The sequence below is a fragment of the Thermomyces lanuginosus genome (genome assembly GCF_041956635.1).
Source record: "Thermomyces lanuginosus strain ATCC 200065 unplaced genomic scaffold VTN49scaffold_22, whole genome shotgun sequence".
Lineage (NCBI taxonomy): Eukaryota > Fungi > Ascomycota > Eurotiomycetes > Eurotiales > Trichocomaceae > Thermomyces > Thermomyces lanuginosus.
The window spans coordinates 264,782-281,700 of NW_027192356.1; the positions used below are offsets into that span (position 1 = coordinate 264,782).

The following is a 16,919-nucleotide window of genomic DNA, read 5'->3' on the forward strand; positions in this document are numbered from 1 at the left end:
TGTATTCCGAATGCGTACCCAAACACAAAATATTAGAATTGTGCTCAGGCTCTTGCTGTTCCTCGGAGATGCTCAGTGCAAACAGCACTGCAAGACCCCTAGCCCTGTTCGTATTAGAGAAAGAGCTTGATGAACGAGAACAGCATTTGTTATTCTCTCACGCCGCCGGATTTCGGAGCCTACCCTTCCTCTCAACAGAAACTAGGTCGCTGAGTCTCATGAGAGACCCTTGTCAGTTGTCACCATAAGCCCTAGGATGCGGCCGCCTCTGCTACCTTTGGCAAGGGTGTAGCAACGCCATCGGAGAAAACTAACATCTTGACCCTTGTTAACCATGTCCACCTAGGAATATATAACACCAGGCCGGGGTAAAGAGGCCGTGCCAGAGGAGCAGTTTCGAAACACCTTGTTGGCCGTTCGTTCGAAACGATCGTGTATACAATCGCGAGCTCTATATAATTTTTAGGGTTGTTGAACAACTATTCAACGGAGAATTTATTCCATCATGACGGAACAGACAACAACAACCACCAACCAAACCCCGGCTAACGTTGAAGTCGACACCTCGGTACGGCATCCCCCATGATGGCACATCTGATGGGTAACTTACAAGAGACGCACAGTATGAGAACGATTCGTCCTATGGCGATGAGCTGTATGTTCTGTGATGCAATGGCTCTCCGTACCCAAAAATGCTCACCATATTCTCAGGTCGTCATACAGCGCGTCGTTGACCTCATCAGTCCTCGAATACCGGCATGAGAACGGCCGTCGTTACCATAAATACCGCGATGGGTGTACGAGCTCACTTCGTCCCATTCAAAGTCGTATACTGATCGCGACTTCCTAGCGTACTTGCTTCCCAACGATGAAAAGGAGAACGACCGCCTGGATATGGTACACGAGCTTTGTTTACAGGTGTTGAACCGAAAACTCTACCTGGCACCAATCAAGAACCCCCAGCGGGTGATTGATCTTGCGACGGGAACGGGTATCTGGGCCATTGATTTTGGTAAGCTTGAATTATGTTGTGTTTGGCCAGCATTTGATAAGAATACTGACTATTGTAGCGGACGAACATCCCCAGGCAGAGGTGAGGAAAACTGTCGGGAGCGTTTACATATGGGCAGAATGCTGATATCGGATCGGTTTCCAGGTTATTGGTTGTGACTTGAGTCCAATCCAGCCGACTCTGTTAGTCTGACATACGAAATGGTATTCAGATCGCTCGTCTGACAGGCTTTGACAGGGTTCCTCCCAACGTCAAGTTTCTGGTCGACGATATCGAATCGGAATGGGCATACGAACGTAATTCATTTGACTTTATTCATGCGCGATCCCTGGCCATCTCCATCAGGGACTTTGGAAAGCTTATCAAGCAGTGTTATCGGTATAACTTTCCCTCAGTGCCTTCATGGTTCTTTCTCTAATGGAAAACAGATCAACCAAGCCCGGCGGCTGGGTGGAGTTCCAGGACTGGAACGGCTATCCTTACTCGGAAGATGGCAGTCTGGATGGCACCGCGCTGCAACGGTACTTCGACAATGTCTACGGCGCGTTCGAGGAGGCTGGCTATGACGCCCGTCCCGGTGTCAAGCTAGAAGAGTGGTTCAAGGAGGCTGGGTTCGTGAACATCCACGCGGAAAAGTTTGTTATTCCCTGTGGTGTCTGGCCAAAGGATCCTCATTTTGTTAGTTTCCCTCACATTCAAATGGTTATAGATGATAATACTGATCCCGTCGTACAGAAGAAACTCGGTGTCTGGGCCCAGGCCGGGGTCGAAGCTGGCCTCGAGGGCGGTGCCCTGGCTGCTTTGACACGGTTCAAGAATTGGACCAAGGAGGAAGTCTTGCTTCTTGCTAGCGAGGCCCGAGCTGACGGGCGTAAGCGCGACATTCACTCGATGTTCAACTTGTAAGTATTTCTGTTCGTTTAAGCAACTCTACAAGGTATTGACCACGAATGATGCCCACAGCTATGTCGTCTACGGCCAGCGTCCCGAGAATTGACAAGGCGCAACCTGAAATGGGCAATTGGATATTCTGAGTTTATTATTTCCCAAGTTTACATACTTCAGTTAGTGTGAAGCATTCCTGTTGACTACTGTACGTATGTTCATATAGCCATGGAATATACAATGTGTGCCGGTGCTGCATAGCAAAGTCCATAGAGGAACACTTGGATTTCCCAACTCGTAGTTGTAGGATGTCATTTACCTGCAGAAGATCACCAGCATTGGCCTAACCTTTCGCCGCTGTGTTCGGTTCTTCCTGCGGCGTTCAGAATTCAGACCCTTCCGTTGTATTCTTTTTAGGGCATAACTGCCAACTAAGGATCCGGGACGGGCCGCCGGGGAAGCAGGGAGTATCGATCCGGCCGTTTTGATTGGCCGATGGATAGGAGTGGGCTGCAAAAGATCAGGGTTCCCTTCAAAGAGATGCAGCAGCAAAAATACTACTGTGCTCTGTACGTATCATGATAGAGGTAGAGTACTTCAAATGACTAACCAACTCGCCTAAGCAAACTTGTTCACGACGGGTTTCGCATAGAATTTCCCGGTTGGTCTCAATCTTAGCAGGAATACTCATGCCGCCATGTGGCCCCAAAAGGCAGCCGTTTCTTTTACCTTTCTGGTAGGTACAATAAACGCCATCGGAGAAACTAACATCTTAACCCTTGTCACTTGCACATATATTTAACCGAGCCCTGTACCGAGCGTTGGTCACTGAAGAGCAAAACATAAGGGACTTTGTTGGCAGTTGCGCGCTCTTTGGTACAGTTGGAAACGGCCTCGAATAGAAACACAAACTCTATACAGAGTACTCGTATATATTTTTAGGGCTTACCAGCGTGAGAACCATCAATTTTCCTGGAACGGAGAACTATTCCACCATGGCGGAACAGACAACTATTGAGAATGCCCCGGCCAATGTTGAAGTGGACACCTCGGTATGATATCCCTCCATCATGGCGCATCAGGGTACATTGCTCACCTGATCGTACAGTATGAGAACGACTCGTCCTATGGCGATGAACTGTTCGTGACTTGACGCATAGCGTTGGGGATCCATGAGAATGCTTACGTATATTTGTAGATCGTCGTACAGCGCGTCTTTGACTTCTTCTGTGCTCGAATATCGCCATGAGAATGGCCGTCGTTACCATAAATATCGCGACGGATGTACGAGCTAACCATTTTTTTTTTTTTTTTTTTTTTCTAAATCGTGTACTGATAGCCACTTCTAGCATACCTACTCCCCAATGACGAACCGGAAAAAGATCGCCTGGACATGGTGCACGAGCTTTGTCTGCAGCTATTGCATCGGAAGCTCTACCTAGCGCCGATCAAGAAACCACAGCGGGTAATTGATCTCGCGACTGGGACGGGTATCTGGGCCATTGATTTTGGTAAGCTTGTTTGCTGGGTTTGACTGATGCAGGGTGCGGATGCTGACTTGTTGTAGCGGATGAGCACCCCGAGGCTGAGGTGAGGAATACTATGGAGAGATAACTATTCTAGATGGACAGAAGATCTGATGCGTTTGGCCCAGGTGATCGGCTGTGACCTGAGCCCGATTCAGCCGACTCTGTCAGTCTGGCCTAAGAATGTAGTTCATAGAACCTCTCGACTGACGGGCTTTGACAGGGTTTCCCCGAACGTCAAGTTCCAAGTGGACGACATTGAGTCGGAATGGACATATGAACGCAACCCATTTGACTTTATCCATGCGCGATCCCTGGCCCTCTCGATCAGGGACGTTGGAAAGCTTATCAAGCAGTGCTATCGGTATGACTTTTCCTCAGTGTTTTCATGATTCTTTCTCTAATGGAAAACAGATCGGTCAAGCCCGGCGGCTGGGTAGAGTTCCAAGATTGGGACCTCTACCCCATCTCTCCAGACGGCAGTCTCAAAGGCACCGGGCTCCAACGATATTACGACGAAGTCATCGGCGCGTTTGAAGAAGCAGGCTACGAGGTCCGTCCGGGGGCCAAGCTGGAGCAGTGCTTCAAGGAGGCTGGGTTTGTGAACATCCATGTGGAAAAGTTTGTCATTCCATATGGCGTCTGGCCAAAGGACCCTCATCTTGTCAGTCTTGCCTCCGATTCAGAACTGTAGCACTTATTGACCTATTCTACAGAAGAAACTTGGCGCCTGGAACCAGGCACAAGGCGAGGCGAATGGCTTCGAGGGCATCGCCCTAGCCGCTCTGACGCGGTACAAAGAGTGGACAAAGGAGGAAGTCATCCTCCTTGCCAGCCAGGCCCGCGCAGACGGTCGGAAACGCGATATTCACATGATGTTCGACTTGTGAGTATCCATGTTTCTTCGATCCATTGGATAATACTGACGATGAGTGACTGCAGCTATGTCGTCTACGGCGAGCGTCCGGAGAACTGACCAGGTGAAACCGGGACGGAGAATAGGCTACCAATCATTATAATGTACATTCGAAGGCTCGGCACTGCGCATTTCTGTTTCCTTTATAGATTGGATGAAAATCTACTCCCTAGAGTTTGAATATTGAAACCGGCGACGAATGAGAGGTAGTCCGTAAATTGAGAGCCGGAGAATCCAGGAATCAAGGATAAGTAACTCACGTGACTTACACGATTTTTCGCGTTCTGCAGCCAGAGCCAGAGGCCGGCAGAAGCCATCTGGAAGTGTCGAAGGGGATCTGAGAGGTTATTTACAGAGCTTCTGGCAGTGAAACATCCAAACTCAACCAATATCACTTGTTTTTGAACAGTGGAGTAGAGTATGCAGGGCTTGGTGTTGTACTGAAGAGATTTGCTGAATTTGCAGCGTGGCAAACCACCCTCGAGTCTAGAAACATGGTTCAGTTTACTGTTTTACAAGCGCAGGAAAAATCACATAAAATCCTTGCTTGTCTTGCCAGTTGACTAGGCCAGCAGATAAAACGCGAACTGACTGGACTTGGCCGCGTGGGACCAAGCGGGTCACGAAGAGGCCGTTGCGTTGCGTTGCGCTAGGAAGAATAACAACACGCCATCATGCGGGCTGGGCCCGGCCGCTCCGACGCGTCGCCGTCGTTGTCGTCGTCGTCGTCAACTTCGCTGTCCTCCTCTTCCTACAACGACAACAACTACTATACATCCACCTCCCGTACTTCACCCATCGATTTCGCCGTCGTCATGGCTGATCAGCCATTTCCGCACTCTTCCTCCTTTTCCTCTTCGACACCGCCCTTATCCACTTCCACCTCGTCGTTGTCCTCCTCGTCCATGTCGCCCGCGCGGACCAACGGCGATATTCCGCGCACAGTTGTATCGTCGTCCGATGCGATGAGTAGTAATAACGCGCTACTCGAGAATAATCATAATAATGTGTATTTATCGCCGACGCAACAGCAGCAGAGATCGCCCAGTCATAAAAGAACCGCGACAGGAGAGGTCAAGTCCTATGCGGGTTCGCATGTGCGGTCGATGAGTGAGGATTCCGCGGGGAACAGGATCGCAGAGGTAACTTTCTTCCTCATGTCTAGAATGTTAATTCGAACGATTAACGCGCACCAGCTCTCCGCGCAACTCCGAGCGCGCCTATCGTACGCCGCCGCGCAAATGGAGAGGAAAAAGAATCCGCGTGCCTCCACCCAGCCACCACAAGGCAGTCCGCCGTCGGCGCACCGGCTCGCGCCGCCGCCAGACCTTGCCAACGGCAGTAATGGCAATGGCAACGGCGTGCGACGACGACCGAACCCGAATGCGCACCTCGCCGCCACATACAACCCCTACCCGCGACAACGGCGACGCTACTCTGAACACGAGTCCACATCCCCGATCAACGCCAATACCAATGGTATAAAGAAGAAGATTCAACAGCAGCAACAGATCCCCGCAACCCCGCCATTGATGCCTGCACCGGAGACACAACCTCAACTGCAGAGCAAACCGCGGACTGCGTCTCAAAGCGCGCTCATGGAACAAGACGCCATCGAGACACTACTGTTCATGTCCAGTCCAGAGAACTCCGGGTATCGCACAAATGCGAGCTCGCAATCACAGTCACAGTCTCAACCACGAAGCTCACAAATGATCAGCGCCAGCATCGAGGCACAGTTGGAGGAAGGGACGCGGAGGTACACAAACATGAACGGAAACGGATACGGGAATGGGACATATACCAGTGGACACGGACATGCAATCGAGGCCCAAGCGGGCGACGAGATTGATCGATTATTGGACCAGATGGAGCGAGAAGGCAATGCCAGCGGGGGAACAGGCGTGTACAGCAGATTCGGATACTCGGATTAAACAATCTCGGTATGACTCTATTACAGAATGAACGGCGTATCATTACTAACGTTTTAGACTCAGCTATCATTTTCAAAGCGAGAATCAACCTGTGATCCAGCCCATAATTAAATGGTGTCCAGGGATGACTTGCAGCGGGAGCGGCTTGGTCACCTGTTCGGGGTGTGCCAGGGACATATGACTTTGACCTGGTGACCCTCGCTGTCGATAAGAACGCCGTTCTGCGGAGTACACGGGAGATTATCCCTGTCATGGACTTGGACTGGTCGGGCTGCCAGTCACCGTTGAGTCTCCGTTTGTCCGTCCTGCGATCGACAGATGGAGAACAAACCAGTGCATGCCTTCCAGGCTATCGGGCGGTCCTACAACTATGACGCCTTGATCTTTGGAAGGAAATCAAGAGCCCAATCTCGGTTAATCCAGAACATAGAACCGTATATAACACTGCCCGAGAACCGAAGCAAAGAGTGTCAGAACAGCCGCAATCCATGGGAAAGGAGTACGGAGTACATCAATTGTATATGTATAGAAGAAAGAAAAGGTATCAGATTGATTGATTCATCAATTAAAACAGAACCCTACTCTACAAATCAAAACAAAACGATAAACTCCATTGTATCATTCTGATCATTTCCTCTATTAATGACTGTCCGATTTATATATGATATGTAGTTTTTACCCGAGAAGTCATTATTATTGTAAAGCAGAAGATCGCTCCTTTCCCGTTTCCCCAGATGAAGAAGATTAAGAAGACTCTGGCTCCTCGCCAAATCGCAGATTATGCGGGACCAACTCGACCAAATACCCATTCTACTCCCCCCCTTACCCATTAACACCCACTTCGCCGAGATAAGGAAAGGAAGAGAGATGGACTCACCGGATCAACCACAAACGCCATCTGCTTATAAATCATCTTATAATTCTCATGCAACTCGCCTTGCGCCACACTACTCCCTTCGTCCTCCTTCAACGGTACACTCTCCCTCGTCGCCACACCAAGATCCTTCCACACCTTTACCCCTTCCCTCTTTAACCGTTCCAACGCGGCGGGGACATCCGGGACGGTAAACCCCAGATGCCCGAACCCAATTGCTTCCCCTCCACCACAACCGGGTATCGGCACGGTTTGGACATTTCCGAGATACTCCCGGCGAAATTCCTCCGGGGTTAGCTTCTCTGTGCCATGCAGATAGTAGAGTTCAAGGAGGCCGGCGGTACGAATCAGCACGTCATGGGGGACGGTTTCCCTGGCGTACCGCTGGGGATCTGCACGGTGTTCGTCTGTGCGTGGATGGCCCAGGTAGTAGATGGTGAATGGGCCGGTGTTCATGGCGAAGATGGTGCGGAGACCCATGAGGTCGACGTAGAAATGGAGAGACTCTGCTGGATCGCGGATACGGAGCATTAGATGGTTCAGGAGGAAGTTGGATGTTGCGGCGGGCGTGGGCGGGTCAAGCCCATGACCTGCCGGCAGGTGTTGACCCAGCGGAAGCTGGGGAAGAGGGGAGGGGAAAGAATTGGGTGTTTGTTCCGTCATTCTCTTCTTGGTCTTTGTTTTCTTTTGCTTTCGTGGCGACTGTTTGTTGTGGTATCGACTGACGTTTATATACTTTGCGTTGTGGGGCTTAGGGTTGGCACTTTGTGGAGAGCGGGTTAGTCGGGGAGGACTGGATTTCCCCCGTCAGATCAGATCCAAGTATCTTAAAGTATTTACCCACGCAGAAACTCCGAATTCGTAAACCAAGAACCAAAAACCAAACGCCTATCATACATCATGTCCGCTGCTCCCGCGCAACGGCCACATACCGGCTGCGTGCCCGCAGTCCTGGCCCGAACCGCGCGAGCCACAGCGGCACCGGGATCAGCGCCGTCAGCACAAATGCATACAGTGAGATGGCCCATTCGACCCGCATTGCCCTGATCATCTGCGCTGTGAACAGCGGGAACACGCATGAGCACGTGTAGCGCATTGCCACGTCAATGGCAAAGGCGGATGCGCCCAGTTCGGCGCCGTAGATCTCATTCTTGTAAAGAGGATAGATGAGCTGTGCAAATTAGCCCAGAACGAATGATTAACACGACGGCGGAACCTACCTGAGACAACGCAAAGCCCAGCCCATACGGAAATCCGGCCAGCAATGGGCAGATCCAATGGATGCTACTCCGCGCCGTCCATGCAAACCAGAACAAGCCTACCGGCATCAGCACCCCCGAGGCAAAAGCCGCCGGCATGAGCTGCTCCGGCTGCAAGGGCAGGTGCTTAATCCGGCGTTTCTGGACGATGGACAGGATCGGCAGGCAAAATAAACTGCCCACCATCAGGGGCAAGAACGCCAGGCCGATGGAGTAATTTGAAAAGTCGTACACCTCCATCAAAATGATGGGATACGCGGCATAAAATGCAAAAATAACGATCTGGCCAACGGTGACGATCGCCGCGGTGGGCAAGATCACCGGCTCTACAAAAAGCATATGCAGCGGCCGGGTAAAGGAGACCTTCAACTGACGCCGCCAGTCCGACCGCGGCAGCCTCAGTGCACGCCGGTGAATCTCCGGCGCGTAGGTCTCCGGCACAAAGAGCAGCGCCAGCCAGCAGACGCCCAGCAGCATGGCCGTCAGCCAAAAGGACCAGCGCCAATCGTGGTCATCTACAATGGAGACACCCGAAATCGGACCAACTTCCGTGGCCAGCACGCTGAAGAGGCCGTAGAGCGCAAATAGGGGTGCCGCGGCCTTATCCTCGGGCATCTTCCAGATATCATTTAGCACGCCGGCGAAAACGGACACGCAGGGGGAGGCGACAAGACCGGAAATAGCACGGGCGACGGCGAGTGTCGCAAAATTCTTTGCGGATCCGGCCACGATCGTAAACACCAGCGTCAGCAGCAGCGACACCTTGTAAATATATGCGCGACCAAACTCCTCGGAGAGGGCTGAGGTGATCATGGGCCCAATGGCAAAGCCCATGGAGTAAAAGGTCACGGGAGAAATCGCGAGAGTGAAGCCAATATTAAACTCTTCCATGACGCCGGTGATGCTGCCAATGTAAATAGAATTGGCGATTGATCTATATTCTGTTATCAGCCGTTGATATCCACCAATTGAACCAAGACTTTTTTCCATACACAACAAAGAAAGCAGCGATGCTGCTCCACGACACCCACATCTTGGCCGCCATTGACCATTTGCGGGCGCTATACTCGGGAGACTCCTTGGGTTGCTCATTGGCAGTGGGAGGACGTGCTTCCACGTCCTGTTCCTCCTGCCCCGCCAGGGGAGTGGGAGCAGCAACGGGCTCTTGCTCCAGAGCCATGGTCGAACGATGGATCGTTCGAGTCAACAATCTCCCCAGAAAAGACTTGAGGGGGAAGAGGAGAAAAAAGGGCCCGTGCTACCTATAAAAACAACATATAAAAACGACAATCATCAGCGGCCTCAGGCATCCCCGCCGACAGACCGGATCGGATCATCGTTCCTCCCCGTTTTCCGTAATTACGGAGCTGATTTCTAACTTTTTCCAATGGCCGAAGTGCGTGTGGGCAATCGGGGAAAAAAGAAAAAAAAATAAACAGAAAGGAAGGGTACAACACATGCACAGAGCAGGGGTCACGGAATTGCAAAGCGGCGATCATGCCGGGGCAGAAACCCAAGAACAAGAACCGCTCCCCCGATCGGGAGATTCGAGACCCAAATTGCATTATCTCCACATTCCCCAATAGGCAGGAACTACCCGAATCAAGCCCTTTAAGCCATTTAAAAGAGCCGATCCTCGTCTCAAAGCAGGGGCCCAAATCCTCCTTTCGGGGCCCAATCACTGTCTTTAGTCGCGTCTGAAACCCTGGCCGGTGCTGACGGCTTACCTAATTGGGAAGCAGAAGCGCCATGGCCAGCCGGATGGGCCCGATCGGGGCCGCCGTGGAGATGGGTCAGTTACTGGAAACGGTCTAGCGCCCGCTCCGCGCTCTCTGGTGCCGTCAGCCAATCATTGCTGATCCAGTGGATCCGCCCCTGCTGGGATTCGCGTTTCGCTGGAAAGAAGCTTTGAGCCTGGGTGCCGAAGCTCCGATGCGGACTAGTTGCTGCTTTGAGTCGTCCCTCCGAGTCAAGTCGCGACTGCCAAAACGGCGCAAAATCTCCGTGCACGCGTCATCGGTTTCCTTCCTCGACAAAAGAACTCCTTCCTGGAATTACCGATTGCGGACATCTAATCACATGATAAATAAGTACGCTCTACACGTGCGTCCGGACAGCAGGAAGACATGAAAGGAGACCAGAGAATATCACATCCAGCTCTCTCCATCCTCGGCTACATCGTAGTCCACCTCCCGGCTCGGCCCTGCACCGGCGCCATGGGTGCCGCCGTTGGCCAGCGACTCGTCCGCTTTGCTGACCGCCGGCGCCGTCGCCGTGGTTGCGCTGTCCGTGCCCGGGCCCGTGCTGGTGGGATTCGTGGTCGGCGCATTGGCCACCCAGGCCATTTCAACCTTGCCCACCGATGGGATGATCCTTGGTCCATACATGAGCTTCTCGGCCACGTAGCGATCCTTGAACGACACGATCAACGAGTCACTGCGCTCGGGGTTCGGGTCGATGGACTCGTATTCGCCAATGCCCTGCAAATTCATTAGTCGATCTGGAATTGCATCAGACAGAGAGGGGAGACATACAATCAAATACTGCCGCAGGGCCTCGTCACGCTCCGGCGTAAACTCAACACCCGATACGGCAACCCGTTTTGGCCGGTTGTCCAGCCTGAGCACGCCGCCACGACCGCGCGGAAACCCGCCGCGGCCGCGGAATCCGCCACGATAGGTGGGATCGTAGCCCCGCCCGCGCGGTGGAAAGCCCCCGCGGCCCCGGTAATAACTCCCTGGGTAGCCATACCCCCGGCCCCGGCCCCGAGTTGCTGGTGGACTGCTGGCGTTCGGATCGATTCCGAGACTCTTGGCTTCCTCCTCCAGCGCCGCCAGCTCCGCCCGCAGAGCCTTGGTCTGCTCGCTGACCGTCTCCTCGCCCTGGCCCGGCTCCTTTTTCGTCTCGGTGTCCAACGGCTTGCCCAGTTTCGCCATCAGTTTGGCTTTTTCTTCCTGTTGCCGCTTGAGCAACTCTTCGCGCTGCTTTTCGAGTGCCTTGCGCGCCTCCTCCAATTCCTGGCGTTTCCGCATGCGCTCTTCGTGCTGCCGCTGTAGTTCTGCTTGCCGCCTCTCGATCTCTTCCCGATCGATCATCGGCGTGTCTGTAGAATCCTTTCGGGCAGCTCCGTTGGTCTCCGTCTTGGCCGCCTTCTCCGGCTTGTACCAGTACACCTTGACGAATCGGTTGTCAAATACTGCCTTGGGACTAGACCATGCCCGCTTAGCTGCCTCGTGGTCATCGTATCGGATCAGTGCAAGCTGCTTCTTGAATCCCTGCATGGTAACCTCCTCGATATTTCCGAATTCGGCAAAATATTCGCGGATGGCTTGCTCGTTGAACTTCTCGTCGGGAATGTTTTCCACGACGAGCGTCGTGTTGGTCGGATCGTCGCTAGGGCCGACGGCAGAGAATTCGGACCGTCCGCCGCGTCCACGCGCTAAGCCGCCGCGACCTCCCCGACCACGTCCCCGGTCGGTTCCTCTTGTGTTGCCGTCCCTGCGTGCTGACAAGTCGATGATGCTGGCATTTGTTGGGTCGTATTCTAAAGAAAAACACATTAGCTTCGTTCTCAGCCATCATATGCGAACGCAAGACCGTACCGTCTCCTTTGACTACCACCGGGTCCTGCCCGTGCTTATACGGACACGCCGCGCCCATGTAGCAGATACCATTCGTCTCGTAAAACGGACACGGTTGATCCGACTTGACCGGCTGACCAGGCGGACCCTGTCCCCCTGCCAACAGCATCTGCGGCAGACCCGGCATGGCCGGGAAACCCATATTCTGTAGCGCCATCATCGCGTTTTGATCAAAGCCGGGAAATCCCTGCGGCATGCCCGGTGGGAAACCACCAGGCTGCCCCTGTCCTCCACGCCCGCGTCCGCGGCCATGCCCATTGGCGACACCTCCGCCAGCGTAGTCCCCTCGCCCACGACGTGTCCGTGGCGACTTGAACGATCGCGATCCCCCTTGTTGAACATCCATTGCATCAGTGTCATGTTGGAACCCTTCTTGATATGTTCGCTTCCTAGATTGTTGTTGCTGCGACGGATCGTATGCCATTCCCGTCTGGGGCACGAAACTGGGTATCTGCGGAAAAGTCTGCTGTTGCTGCTGCTGTTGATCCGTTGTCGCCGTCGCCCCAGCCGGTGCTGTCGTCGCACCAAAAGGCGCAGCCTGCTGCTGTTGCGGCTGAGCGGCAGTAGCCGTAGCAGAACCGGCCGTAGGAACAGCATAAGCAGTAGTAGGCTCCGTCTTCGGGCCATATCGCGCAAAAATCTCGTCGACAAACTGAACCGTATCTGCGTATGACCCGTCAATACCATACTCTCCGCACGGGGAAAGAATCAGACTAACTCTCTCTGAGAAAATCCTCCAAATTCTCAATCGATGCCCGCCGGATCTCATCGTCGGGTGCATCGGACTGGATCAGCGCGAGAACGTAATCGGCCAGGACATCGGAGTCGGCGTCGGAACTAGACAATTAACAAACCAGCCGGTTAGTTAGTTTCCTCTTACCATAAAGACAATAAATTAGATGAAATATGAAACATACATATCCTCCAACCTCTTCACCACCCATTCTTTCACCTCCTTTGCTTGCTCCTCCGTGAAGTACATGGCGATCGTAATAGTACTTCAGCTCTTTCCCTCTCCCCCTAAATCAATCGGATCGGTAGAATAATCCTTTTCTAACGCGTCGTAGAATCCAGCAAATCTCAAACAGTCCCGTAGAAACGAAAATCGTGAGCTGTCTCGGAGTTCCCGCAGCTCCCTCAACGTCGAACAGACAGATACGAATGTCAAAACCGTGTTCAAGATCAAATTCTTCAATGCAGTCGTAAGATTCTCCCCGTTTAAACCAGATCGCCGCGTCGCATATTCAGTCCGTGAGGGAGAGAGTATCCTGACCGAGCACCGATATCGCAATTATTTTTCTTTTCTTTTTTGTCGCTTGCAAGAACCTCAACCTCAGCAAGTCTCCAATCAAAGATCTACAATATCACGTGACTTTCTGTTTGAGCGATTATGTCATCCCTCATGCTCAGTTTCCTCTTTCGTTACGTCAGGGACCTTATACTGGAGCTTCATGAAAGACTGCTAGAATGAGATGATCGAGGAAAGAAAGATGAGAATCATCATTCATCATTCTACCTCTACGGTCATTCAAAACATATTTATATTTCATGTCCGATGCTAGACAAAAGAAAAGAAACCTCTCATTGAACAGTCAAAAACTCATCACAACATGGCACGGCCTCATCATCCCAGCCAGGCGTGGAACTTGTTTACAGCTTGTCGTAGAACTATTAGACGCGTTAGCCATTATCCGAAAAAGAATAGGTGCCGGACGGTAAACTCACCTCTTCGTAAGAAGGAACCTGCTCCTTGAGACCCTTGCGCTTCCGGGCCTCGGCCACAATCTGACCCGGCTTGGTCGTCGGGTCAAGTGGCGAACCACCCGGCAGGATCGACCAGTGGTCAAAGACAGACTGCGGGAAGGCCTGACCACCGGTGGCAGCGCGCAGATCGCCGTTGAAGCCGAACGACTCGTTGACCGGCATGTAGGCCTTGACAGTGAACAGCGGCGTGCCAGGGCGCTGCTCTTCCGTGTAGACGTGACCACGACGGCGCGTGAGCACACCGTAGATACCACCCATGGCCTGCTCGGGCACGGTGATTTCGACGTTGAAGATGGGCTCCTGCAGCTGAGGATCGCCCAGCAGGGTAGCGGCGTACAGCACACGACGCGCCGTCGGGATGATCTGACCACCACCACGGTGGATGGCATCCGAGTGCAAGGTCACATCCAGAATGTTGAAGCGGATACCACGCATCGGCTCCTCGGCAATCGGACCCTCGCGGGTGGCCCACTGGAAGCCCGACACGAAGGTATCCTTGATTTCGTTGAGGTACTGCACGGCCTTGGTCTGGTCGACCAGCAAGTTCGGGCCGGTCGTGTCCGGACCGAATGCCCAGATCTTACGAGCATCAGTGACATCCCAGCCGTAATCGTCAGCCAAGATACGCGCGCGCTGCTTGAAATCGTCGCGCGGGTTGACCTTGCCGTCCTCGATGGCCTGCGAGACCTCCTCATCCAGCGGCTCGGCAACCACGTACAGACGGTTGTGCTTGTTGGGCGACTTGGACAGCGCAGTCATGCGGGACTTGGCATTGACCGTCTCACGGTACTGGACAACCGGGTCCGACACGCGGAGGGGCACGCCGGCGTGGTCCTCCTCCAGGTCCTTCAAGCAAATCTCCAGGTGCAGCTCACCTGCACCGGCAATGACGTGCTCACCAGACTCGGAGATGTAGGTCAGCACGCAAGGATCGGACTTGGCCAAACGCTTGAGACCTTCAACCAGCTTGGGCAGATCGTTGGCGTTCTTGACCTCGACGGAGCGGCGCACGACGGGCGAGACGGAGAACTTCATGACCTTGAGGTTGTGGGCCGTCTCGGAGGTGGTCAGGGTACCGGACTTGAGCAGGTACTGATCGATACCGACCAGACCGACGATGTTACCGGCCGGGACATCGTCGATGGGCTCGACGAAGCGACCCATCATGAGGATGGTACGCTGGATGGCCTTGACCGTCACGTCGTCCTTTTTGCCCGGAGTGTAGTTGGGGCCCTGGATGCGGACCTTGAGACCGGAGCGGACGGTACCGGAGAAGACACGACCGAAAGCGTAGAAGCGGCCCTTATCCGAGGTCGGCACCATCTTGGAGACGTAGAGCATCAGAGGACCCTGAGGGTTGCAGTCGCGGATGCTGATGCACGCCTCGTCGTCGGTGGGACCCTCGTACAGAGTCTCGGCACGGTACCGCTGAGCGGTGACGGGCGACGGCAGGTGCAGGACCATCATCTCCAGCAGGGCGTCGGCGGCGGGCAGGAACTTGCGCATGACTGTCTTAAGCAGGGCCTTGCCCTCCTGGTCCTTCTCCTCGCCGACCAGCTTGATGTCCAGCTTCTCAAGCAGCATGTTGATCTCATCCCGCTTGTTGTGGGTGATGGCAGCGAAGATCTTGAAGATGGGGTCCAGGACGAACTGGTTGAAGGCACGCTCCAGCGGCTTGCCCTCGTACTCGCCCGACTTGGTCCACTTCTTGGTCTTGGGGTTGAAGTAGTTCTCACCCCAGAGACGCTCCATCATCTTCTTGCGGTCCACGCCGAACTTCTTGGCGTACCGGTTGGCGAACTGGCGGATGGTGAAGGCCCAGCCGTGCAGACCGGAACCGAAGGCAACGGTACCCTTGTCCGGGTAGACCTGGACATCACCCAGAGCCTTGTCGAGGTAGGTCGAGATGATGACGTTGACGGACTCGATGGTACGCGAGAAGGACTGGTACAGATCCTCCTTGGTGACCTGCAGTTCCAGCAGGGCGCGGTCGACCTTGTTGATGATGACGACGGGCTTGATCCGCTCACCGAGCGCCTGACGCAGCACGGTCTCGGTCTGCACGCACACACCCTCGACGGTGTCGACGACGACCAGGGCACCGTCGGTCACACGCAGAGCGGCTGTGACTTCGGACGAGAAGTCGACGTGCCCGGGCGAGTCAATCAGGTTGACCAAGAACTCATTGCCGTCGACCTTCTGGGGAATGTCCTTGAGATCCTCCTCGTCGGGCAGCTTGGCGTAGAGGGAGATGGCGGTCGACTTGATGGTGATACCGCGTTCCTGTTCGTCCTTACGGGTATCGGTGAACCGGGCTTCACCGGCCTTTGCTGCCGAAATGATACCGGCTCGCTGGACGAGGGAGTCGGTCAGGGTCGACTTGCCATGGTCGACTGCAGATCGTTAGTGCGATTCAAGATCTGGCTGGAGAGGTGTGCATACCGTGGGCAATGACGGACATGTTCCGGATGTTGGCCGGACGGTCCATCAAGGCCCGGATCTGGACATAAAAGTTAGTTTTCTTGCATCGACTCTCGTCGCAGAGAGCTACGAACCTCTTCGATGGTGAAGCTGTAATCCGGTCATTAGCAACACCTTCCTCACTAGAAACCCGGAAAAACACTCACTTGACCATCTTGACGGTATTTCTTCACAAAAACCACTCAAAAAACGGGGGTGTGCAAAAAAGATACAGAAACTGCAGGATCGAGGACTGTGCTCGACCTGACGTGCAGAGAAAATCCCTGACTAAGCAGCTCCTGCCACGAGAAGCTCAGGAGGAGATGGGAAGGAGGGAAAGAAGGAAGGAAGTGGGAGGAGTAGACCAAGTGCGGCGGAGAGGAAAAAGAAGAGGTAAAAAAGTGCAAAAAACGGACAGAGCCTTAGTCTAAGTGGGGAAGACAACTTCCACAAACGAGCAGAATTGCTGACTCTCGATTCGTTCTTCTTGGGCCAATTGTGTCTGTGTGGATTACTAACAGGGTAGGATGACGGACTCAATTTGGCTAGGGTTGAGGAATGTGTGGGAAAATTTTGCTCTGAGGTGCATTTGTCAGGATGGGAACTACATGGCCGTTGGCCCTACAGCGTGAATTCGGCTAGAAGATG

The 16,919-nt window shown here is 53.6% G+C and overlaps 8 protein-coding genes across 8 annotated transcripts; 3 read left to right on the forward strand and 5 right to left on the reverse strand.

Moving 5' to 3' along the window:
• Positions 1 to 505: 505 nt before the first annotated feature.
• Positions 506 to 2,009, forward strand: VTN49DRAFT_1019 (uncharacterized protein; the record flags this gene model as incomplete). Its single annotated transcript, XM_069408588.1, has 10 exons — positions 506 to 568; positions 624 to 655; positions 712 to 797; positions 851 to 1,012; positions 1,071 to 1,093; positions 1,157 to 1,194; positions 1,250 to 1,390; positions 1,441 to 1,690; positions 1,748 to 1,914; positions 1,976 to 2,009. 10 exons carry the CDS (start codon positions 506 to 508, stop codon positions 2,007 to 2,009), a joined length of 996 nt encoding a protein of 331 aa, XP_069270059.1.
• Positions 2,010 to 2,892: 883 nt separating this feature from the next.
• VTN49DRAFT_1020 (uncharacterized protein) lies at positions 2,893 to 4,399 on the forward strand (the record flags this gene model as incomplete). The annotated part of the gene is made up of 10 exons (XM_069408590.1): positions 2,893 to 2,949; positions 3,006 to 3,037; positions 3,096 to 3,181; positions 3,247 to 3,408; positions 3,465 to 3,487; positions 3,552 to 3,589; positions 3,647 to 3,787; positions 3,838 to 4,087; positions 4,140 to 4,309; positions 4,366 to 4,399. The coding sequence occupies 10 exons, from the start codon at positions 2,893 to 2,895 to the stop codon at positions 4,397 to 4,399; spliced, it is 993 nt and encodes a 330-aa protein (XP_069270060.1).
• A 614-nt stretch (positions 4,400 to 5,013) lies between these two features.
• Positions 5,014 to 6,273, forward strand: VTN49DRAFT_1021 (uncharacterized protein; the record flags this gene model as incomplete). Its single annotated transcript, XM_069408591.1, has 2 exons — positions 5,014 to 5,481; positions 5,536 to 6,273. 2 exons carry the CDS (start codon positions 5,014 to 5,016, stop codon positions 6,271 to 6,273), a joined length of 1,206 nt encoding a protein of 401 aa, XP_069270061.1.
• Positions 6,274 to 7,017: 744 nt separating this feature from the next.
• Positions 7,018 to 7,810, reverse strand: VTN49DRAFT_1022 (uncharacterized protein; the record flags this gene model as incomplete). The annotated part of the gene is made up of 2 exons (XM_069408592.1): positions 7,018 to 7,083; positions 7,151 to 7,810. The coding sequence occupies 2 exons, from the start codon at positions 7,808 to 7,810 to the stop codon at positions 7,018 to 7,020; spliced, it is 726 nt and encodes a 241-aa protein (XP_069270062.1).
• A 235-nt stretch (positions 7,811 to 8,045) lies between these two features.
• On the reverse strand, positions 8,046 to 9,586 carry VTN49DRAFT_1023 (uncharacterized protein; the record flags this gene model as incomplete). Its single annotated transcript, XM_069408593.1, has 3 exons — positions 8,046 to 8,318; positions 8,368 to 9,340; positions 9,399 to 9,586. The coding sequence occupies 3 exons, from the start codon at positions 9,584 to 9,586 to the stop codon at positions 8,046 to 8,048; spliced, it is 1,434 nt and encodes a 477-aa protein (XP_069270063.1).
• A 967-nt stretch (positions 9,587 to 10,553) lies between these two features.
• On the reverse strand, positions 10,554 to 13,029 carry VTN49DRAFT_1024 (uncharacterized protein; the record flags this gene model as incomplete). The annotated part of the gene is made up of 5 exons (XM_069408594.1): positions 10,554 to 10,886; positions 10,941 to 11,950; positions 12,009 to 12,710; positions 12,766 to 12,884; positions 12,965 to 13,029. 5 exons carry the CDS (start codon positions 13,027 to 13,029, stop codon positions 10,554 to 10,556), a joined length of 2,229 nt encoding a protein of 742 aa, XP_069270064.1.
• Positions 13,030 to 13,697: 668 nt separating this feature from the next.
• On the reverse strand, positions 13,698 to 16,446 carry VTN49DRAFT_1025 (uncharacterized protein; the record flags this gene model as incomplete). Its single annotated transcript, XM_069408595.1, has 5 exons — positions 13,698 to 13,715; positions 13,773 to 16,204; positions 16,254 to 16,311; positions 16,367 to 16,382; positions 16,439 to 16,446. The coding sequence occupies 5 exons, from the start codon at positions 16,444 to 16,446 to the stop codon at positions 13,698 to 13,700; spliced, it is 2,532 nt and encodes an 843-aa protein (XP_069270065.1).
• A 28-nt stretch (positions 16,447 to 16,474) lies between these two features.
• VTN49DRAFT_1026 (uncharacterized protein) lies at positions 16,475 to 16,860 on the reverse strand (the record flags this gene model as incomplete). Its single annotated transcript, XM_069408596.1, has 2 exons — positions 16,475 to 16,692; positions 16,791 to 16,860. The coding sequence occupies 2 exons, from the start codon at positions 16,858 to 16,860 to the stop codon at positions 16,475 to 16,477; spliced, it is 288 nt and encodes a 95-aa protein (XP_069270066.1).
• Positions 16,861 to 16,919: the final 59 nt, after the last annotated feature.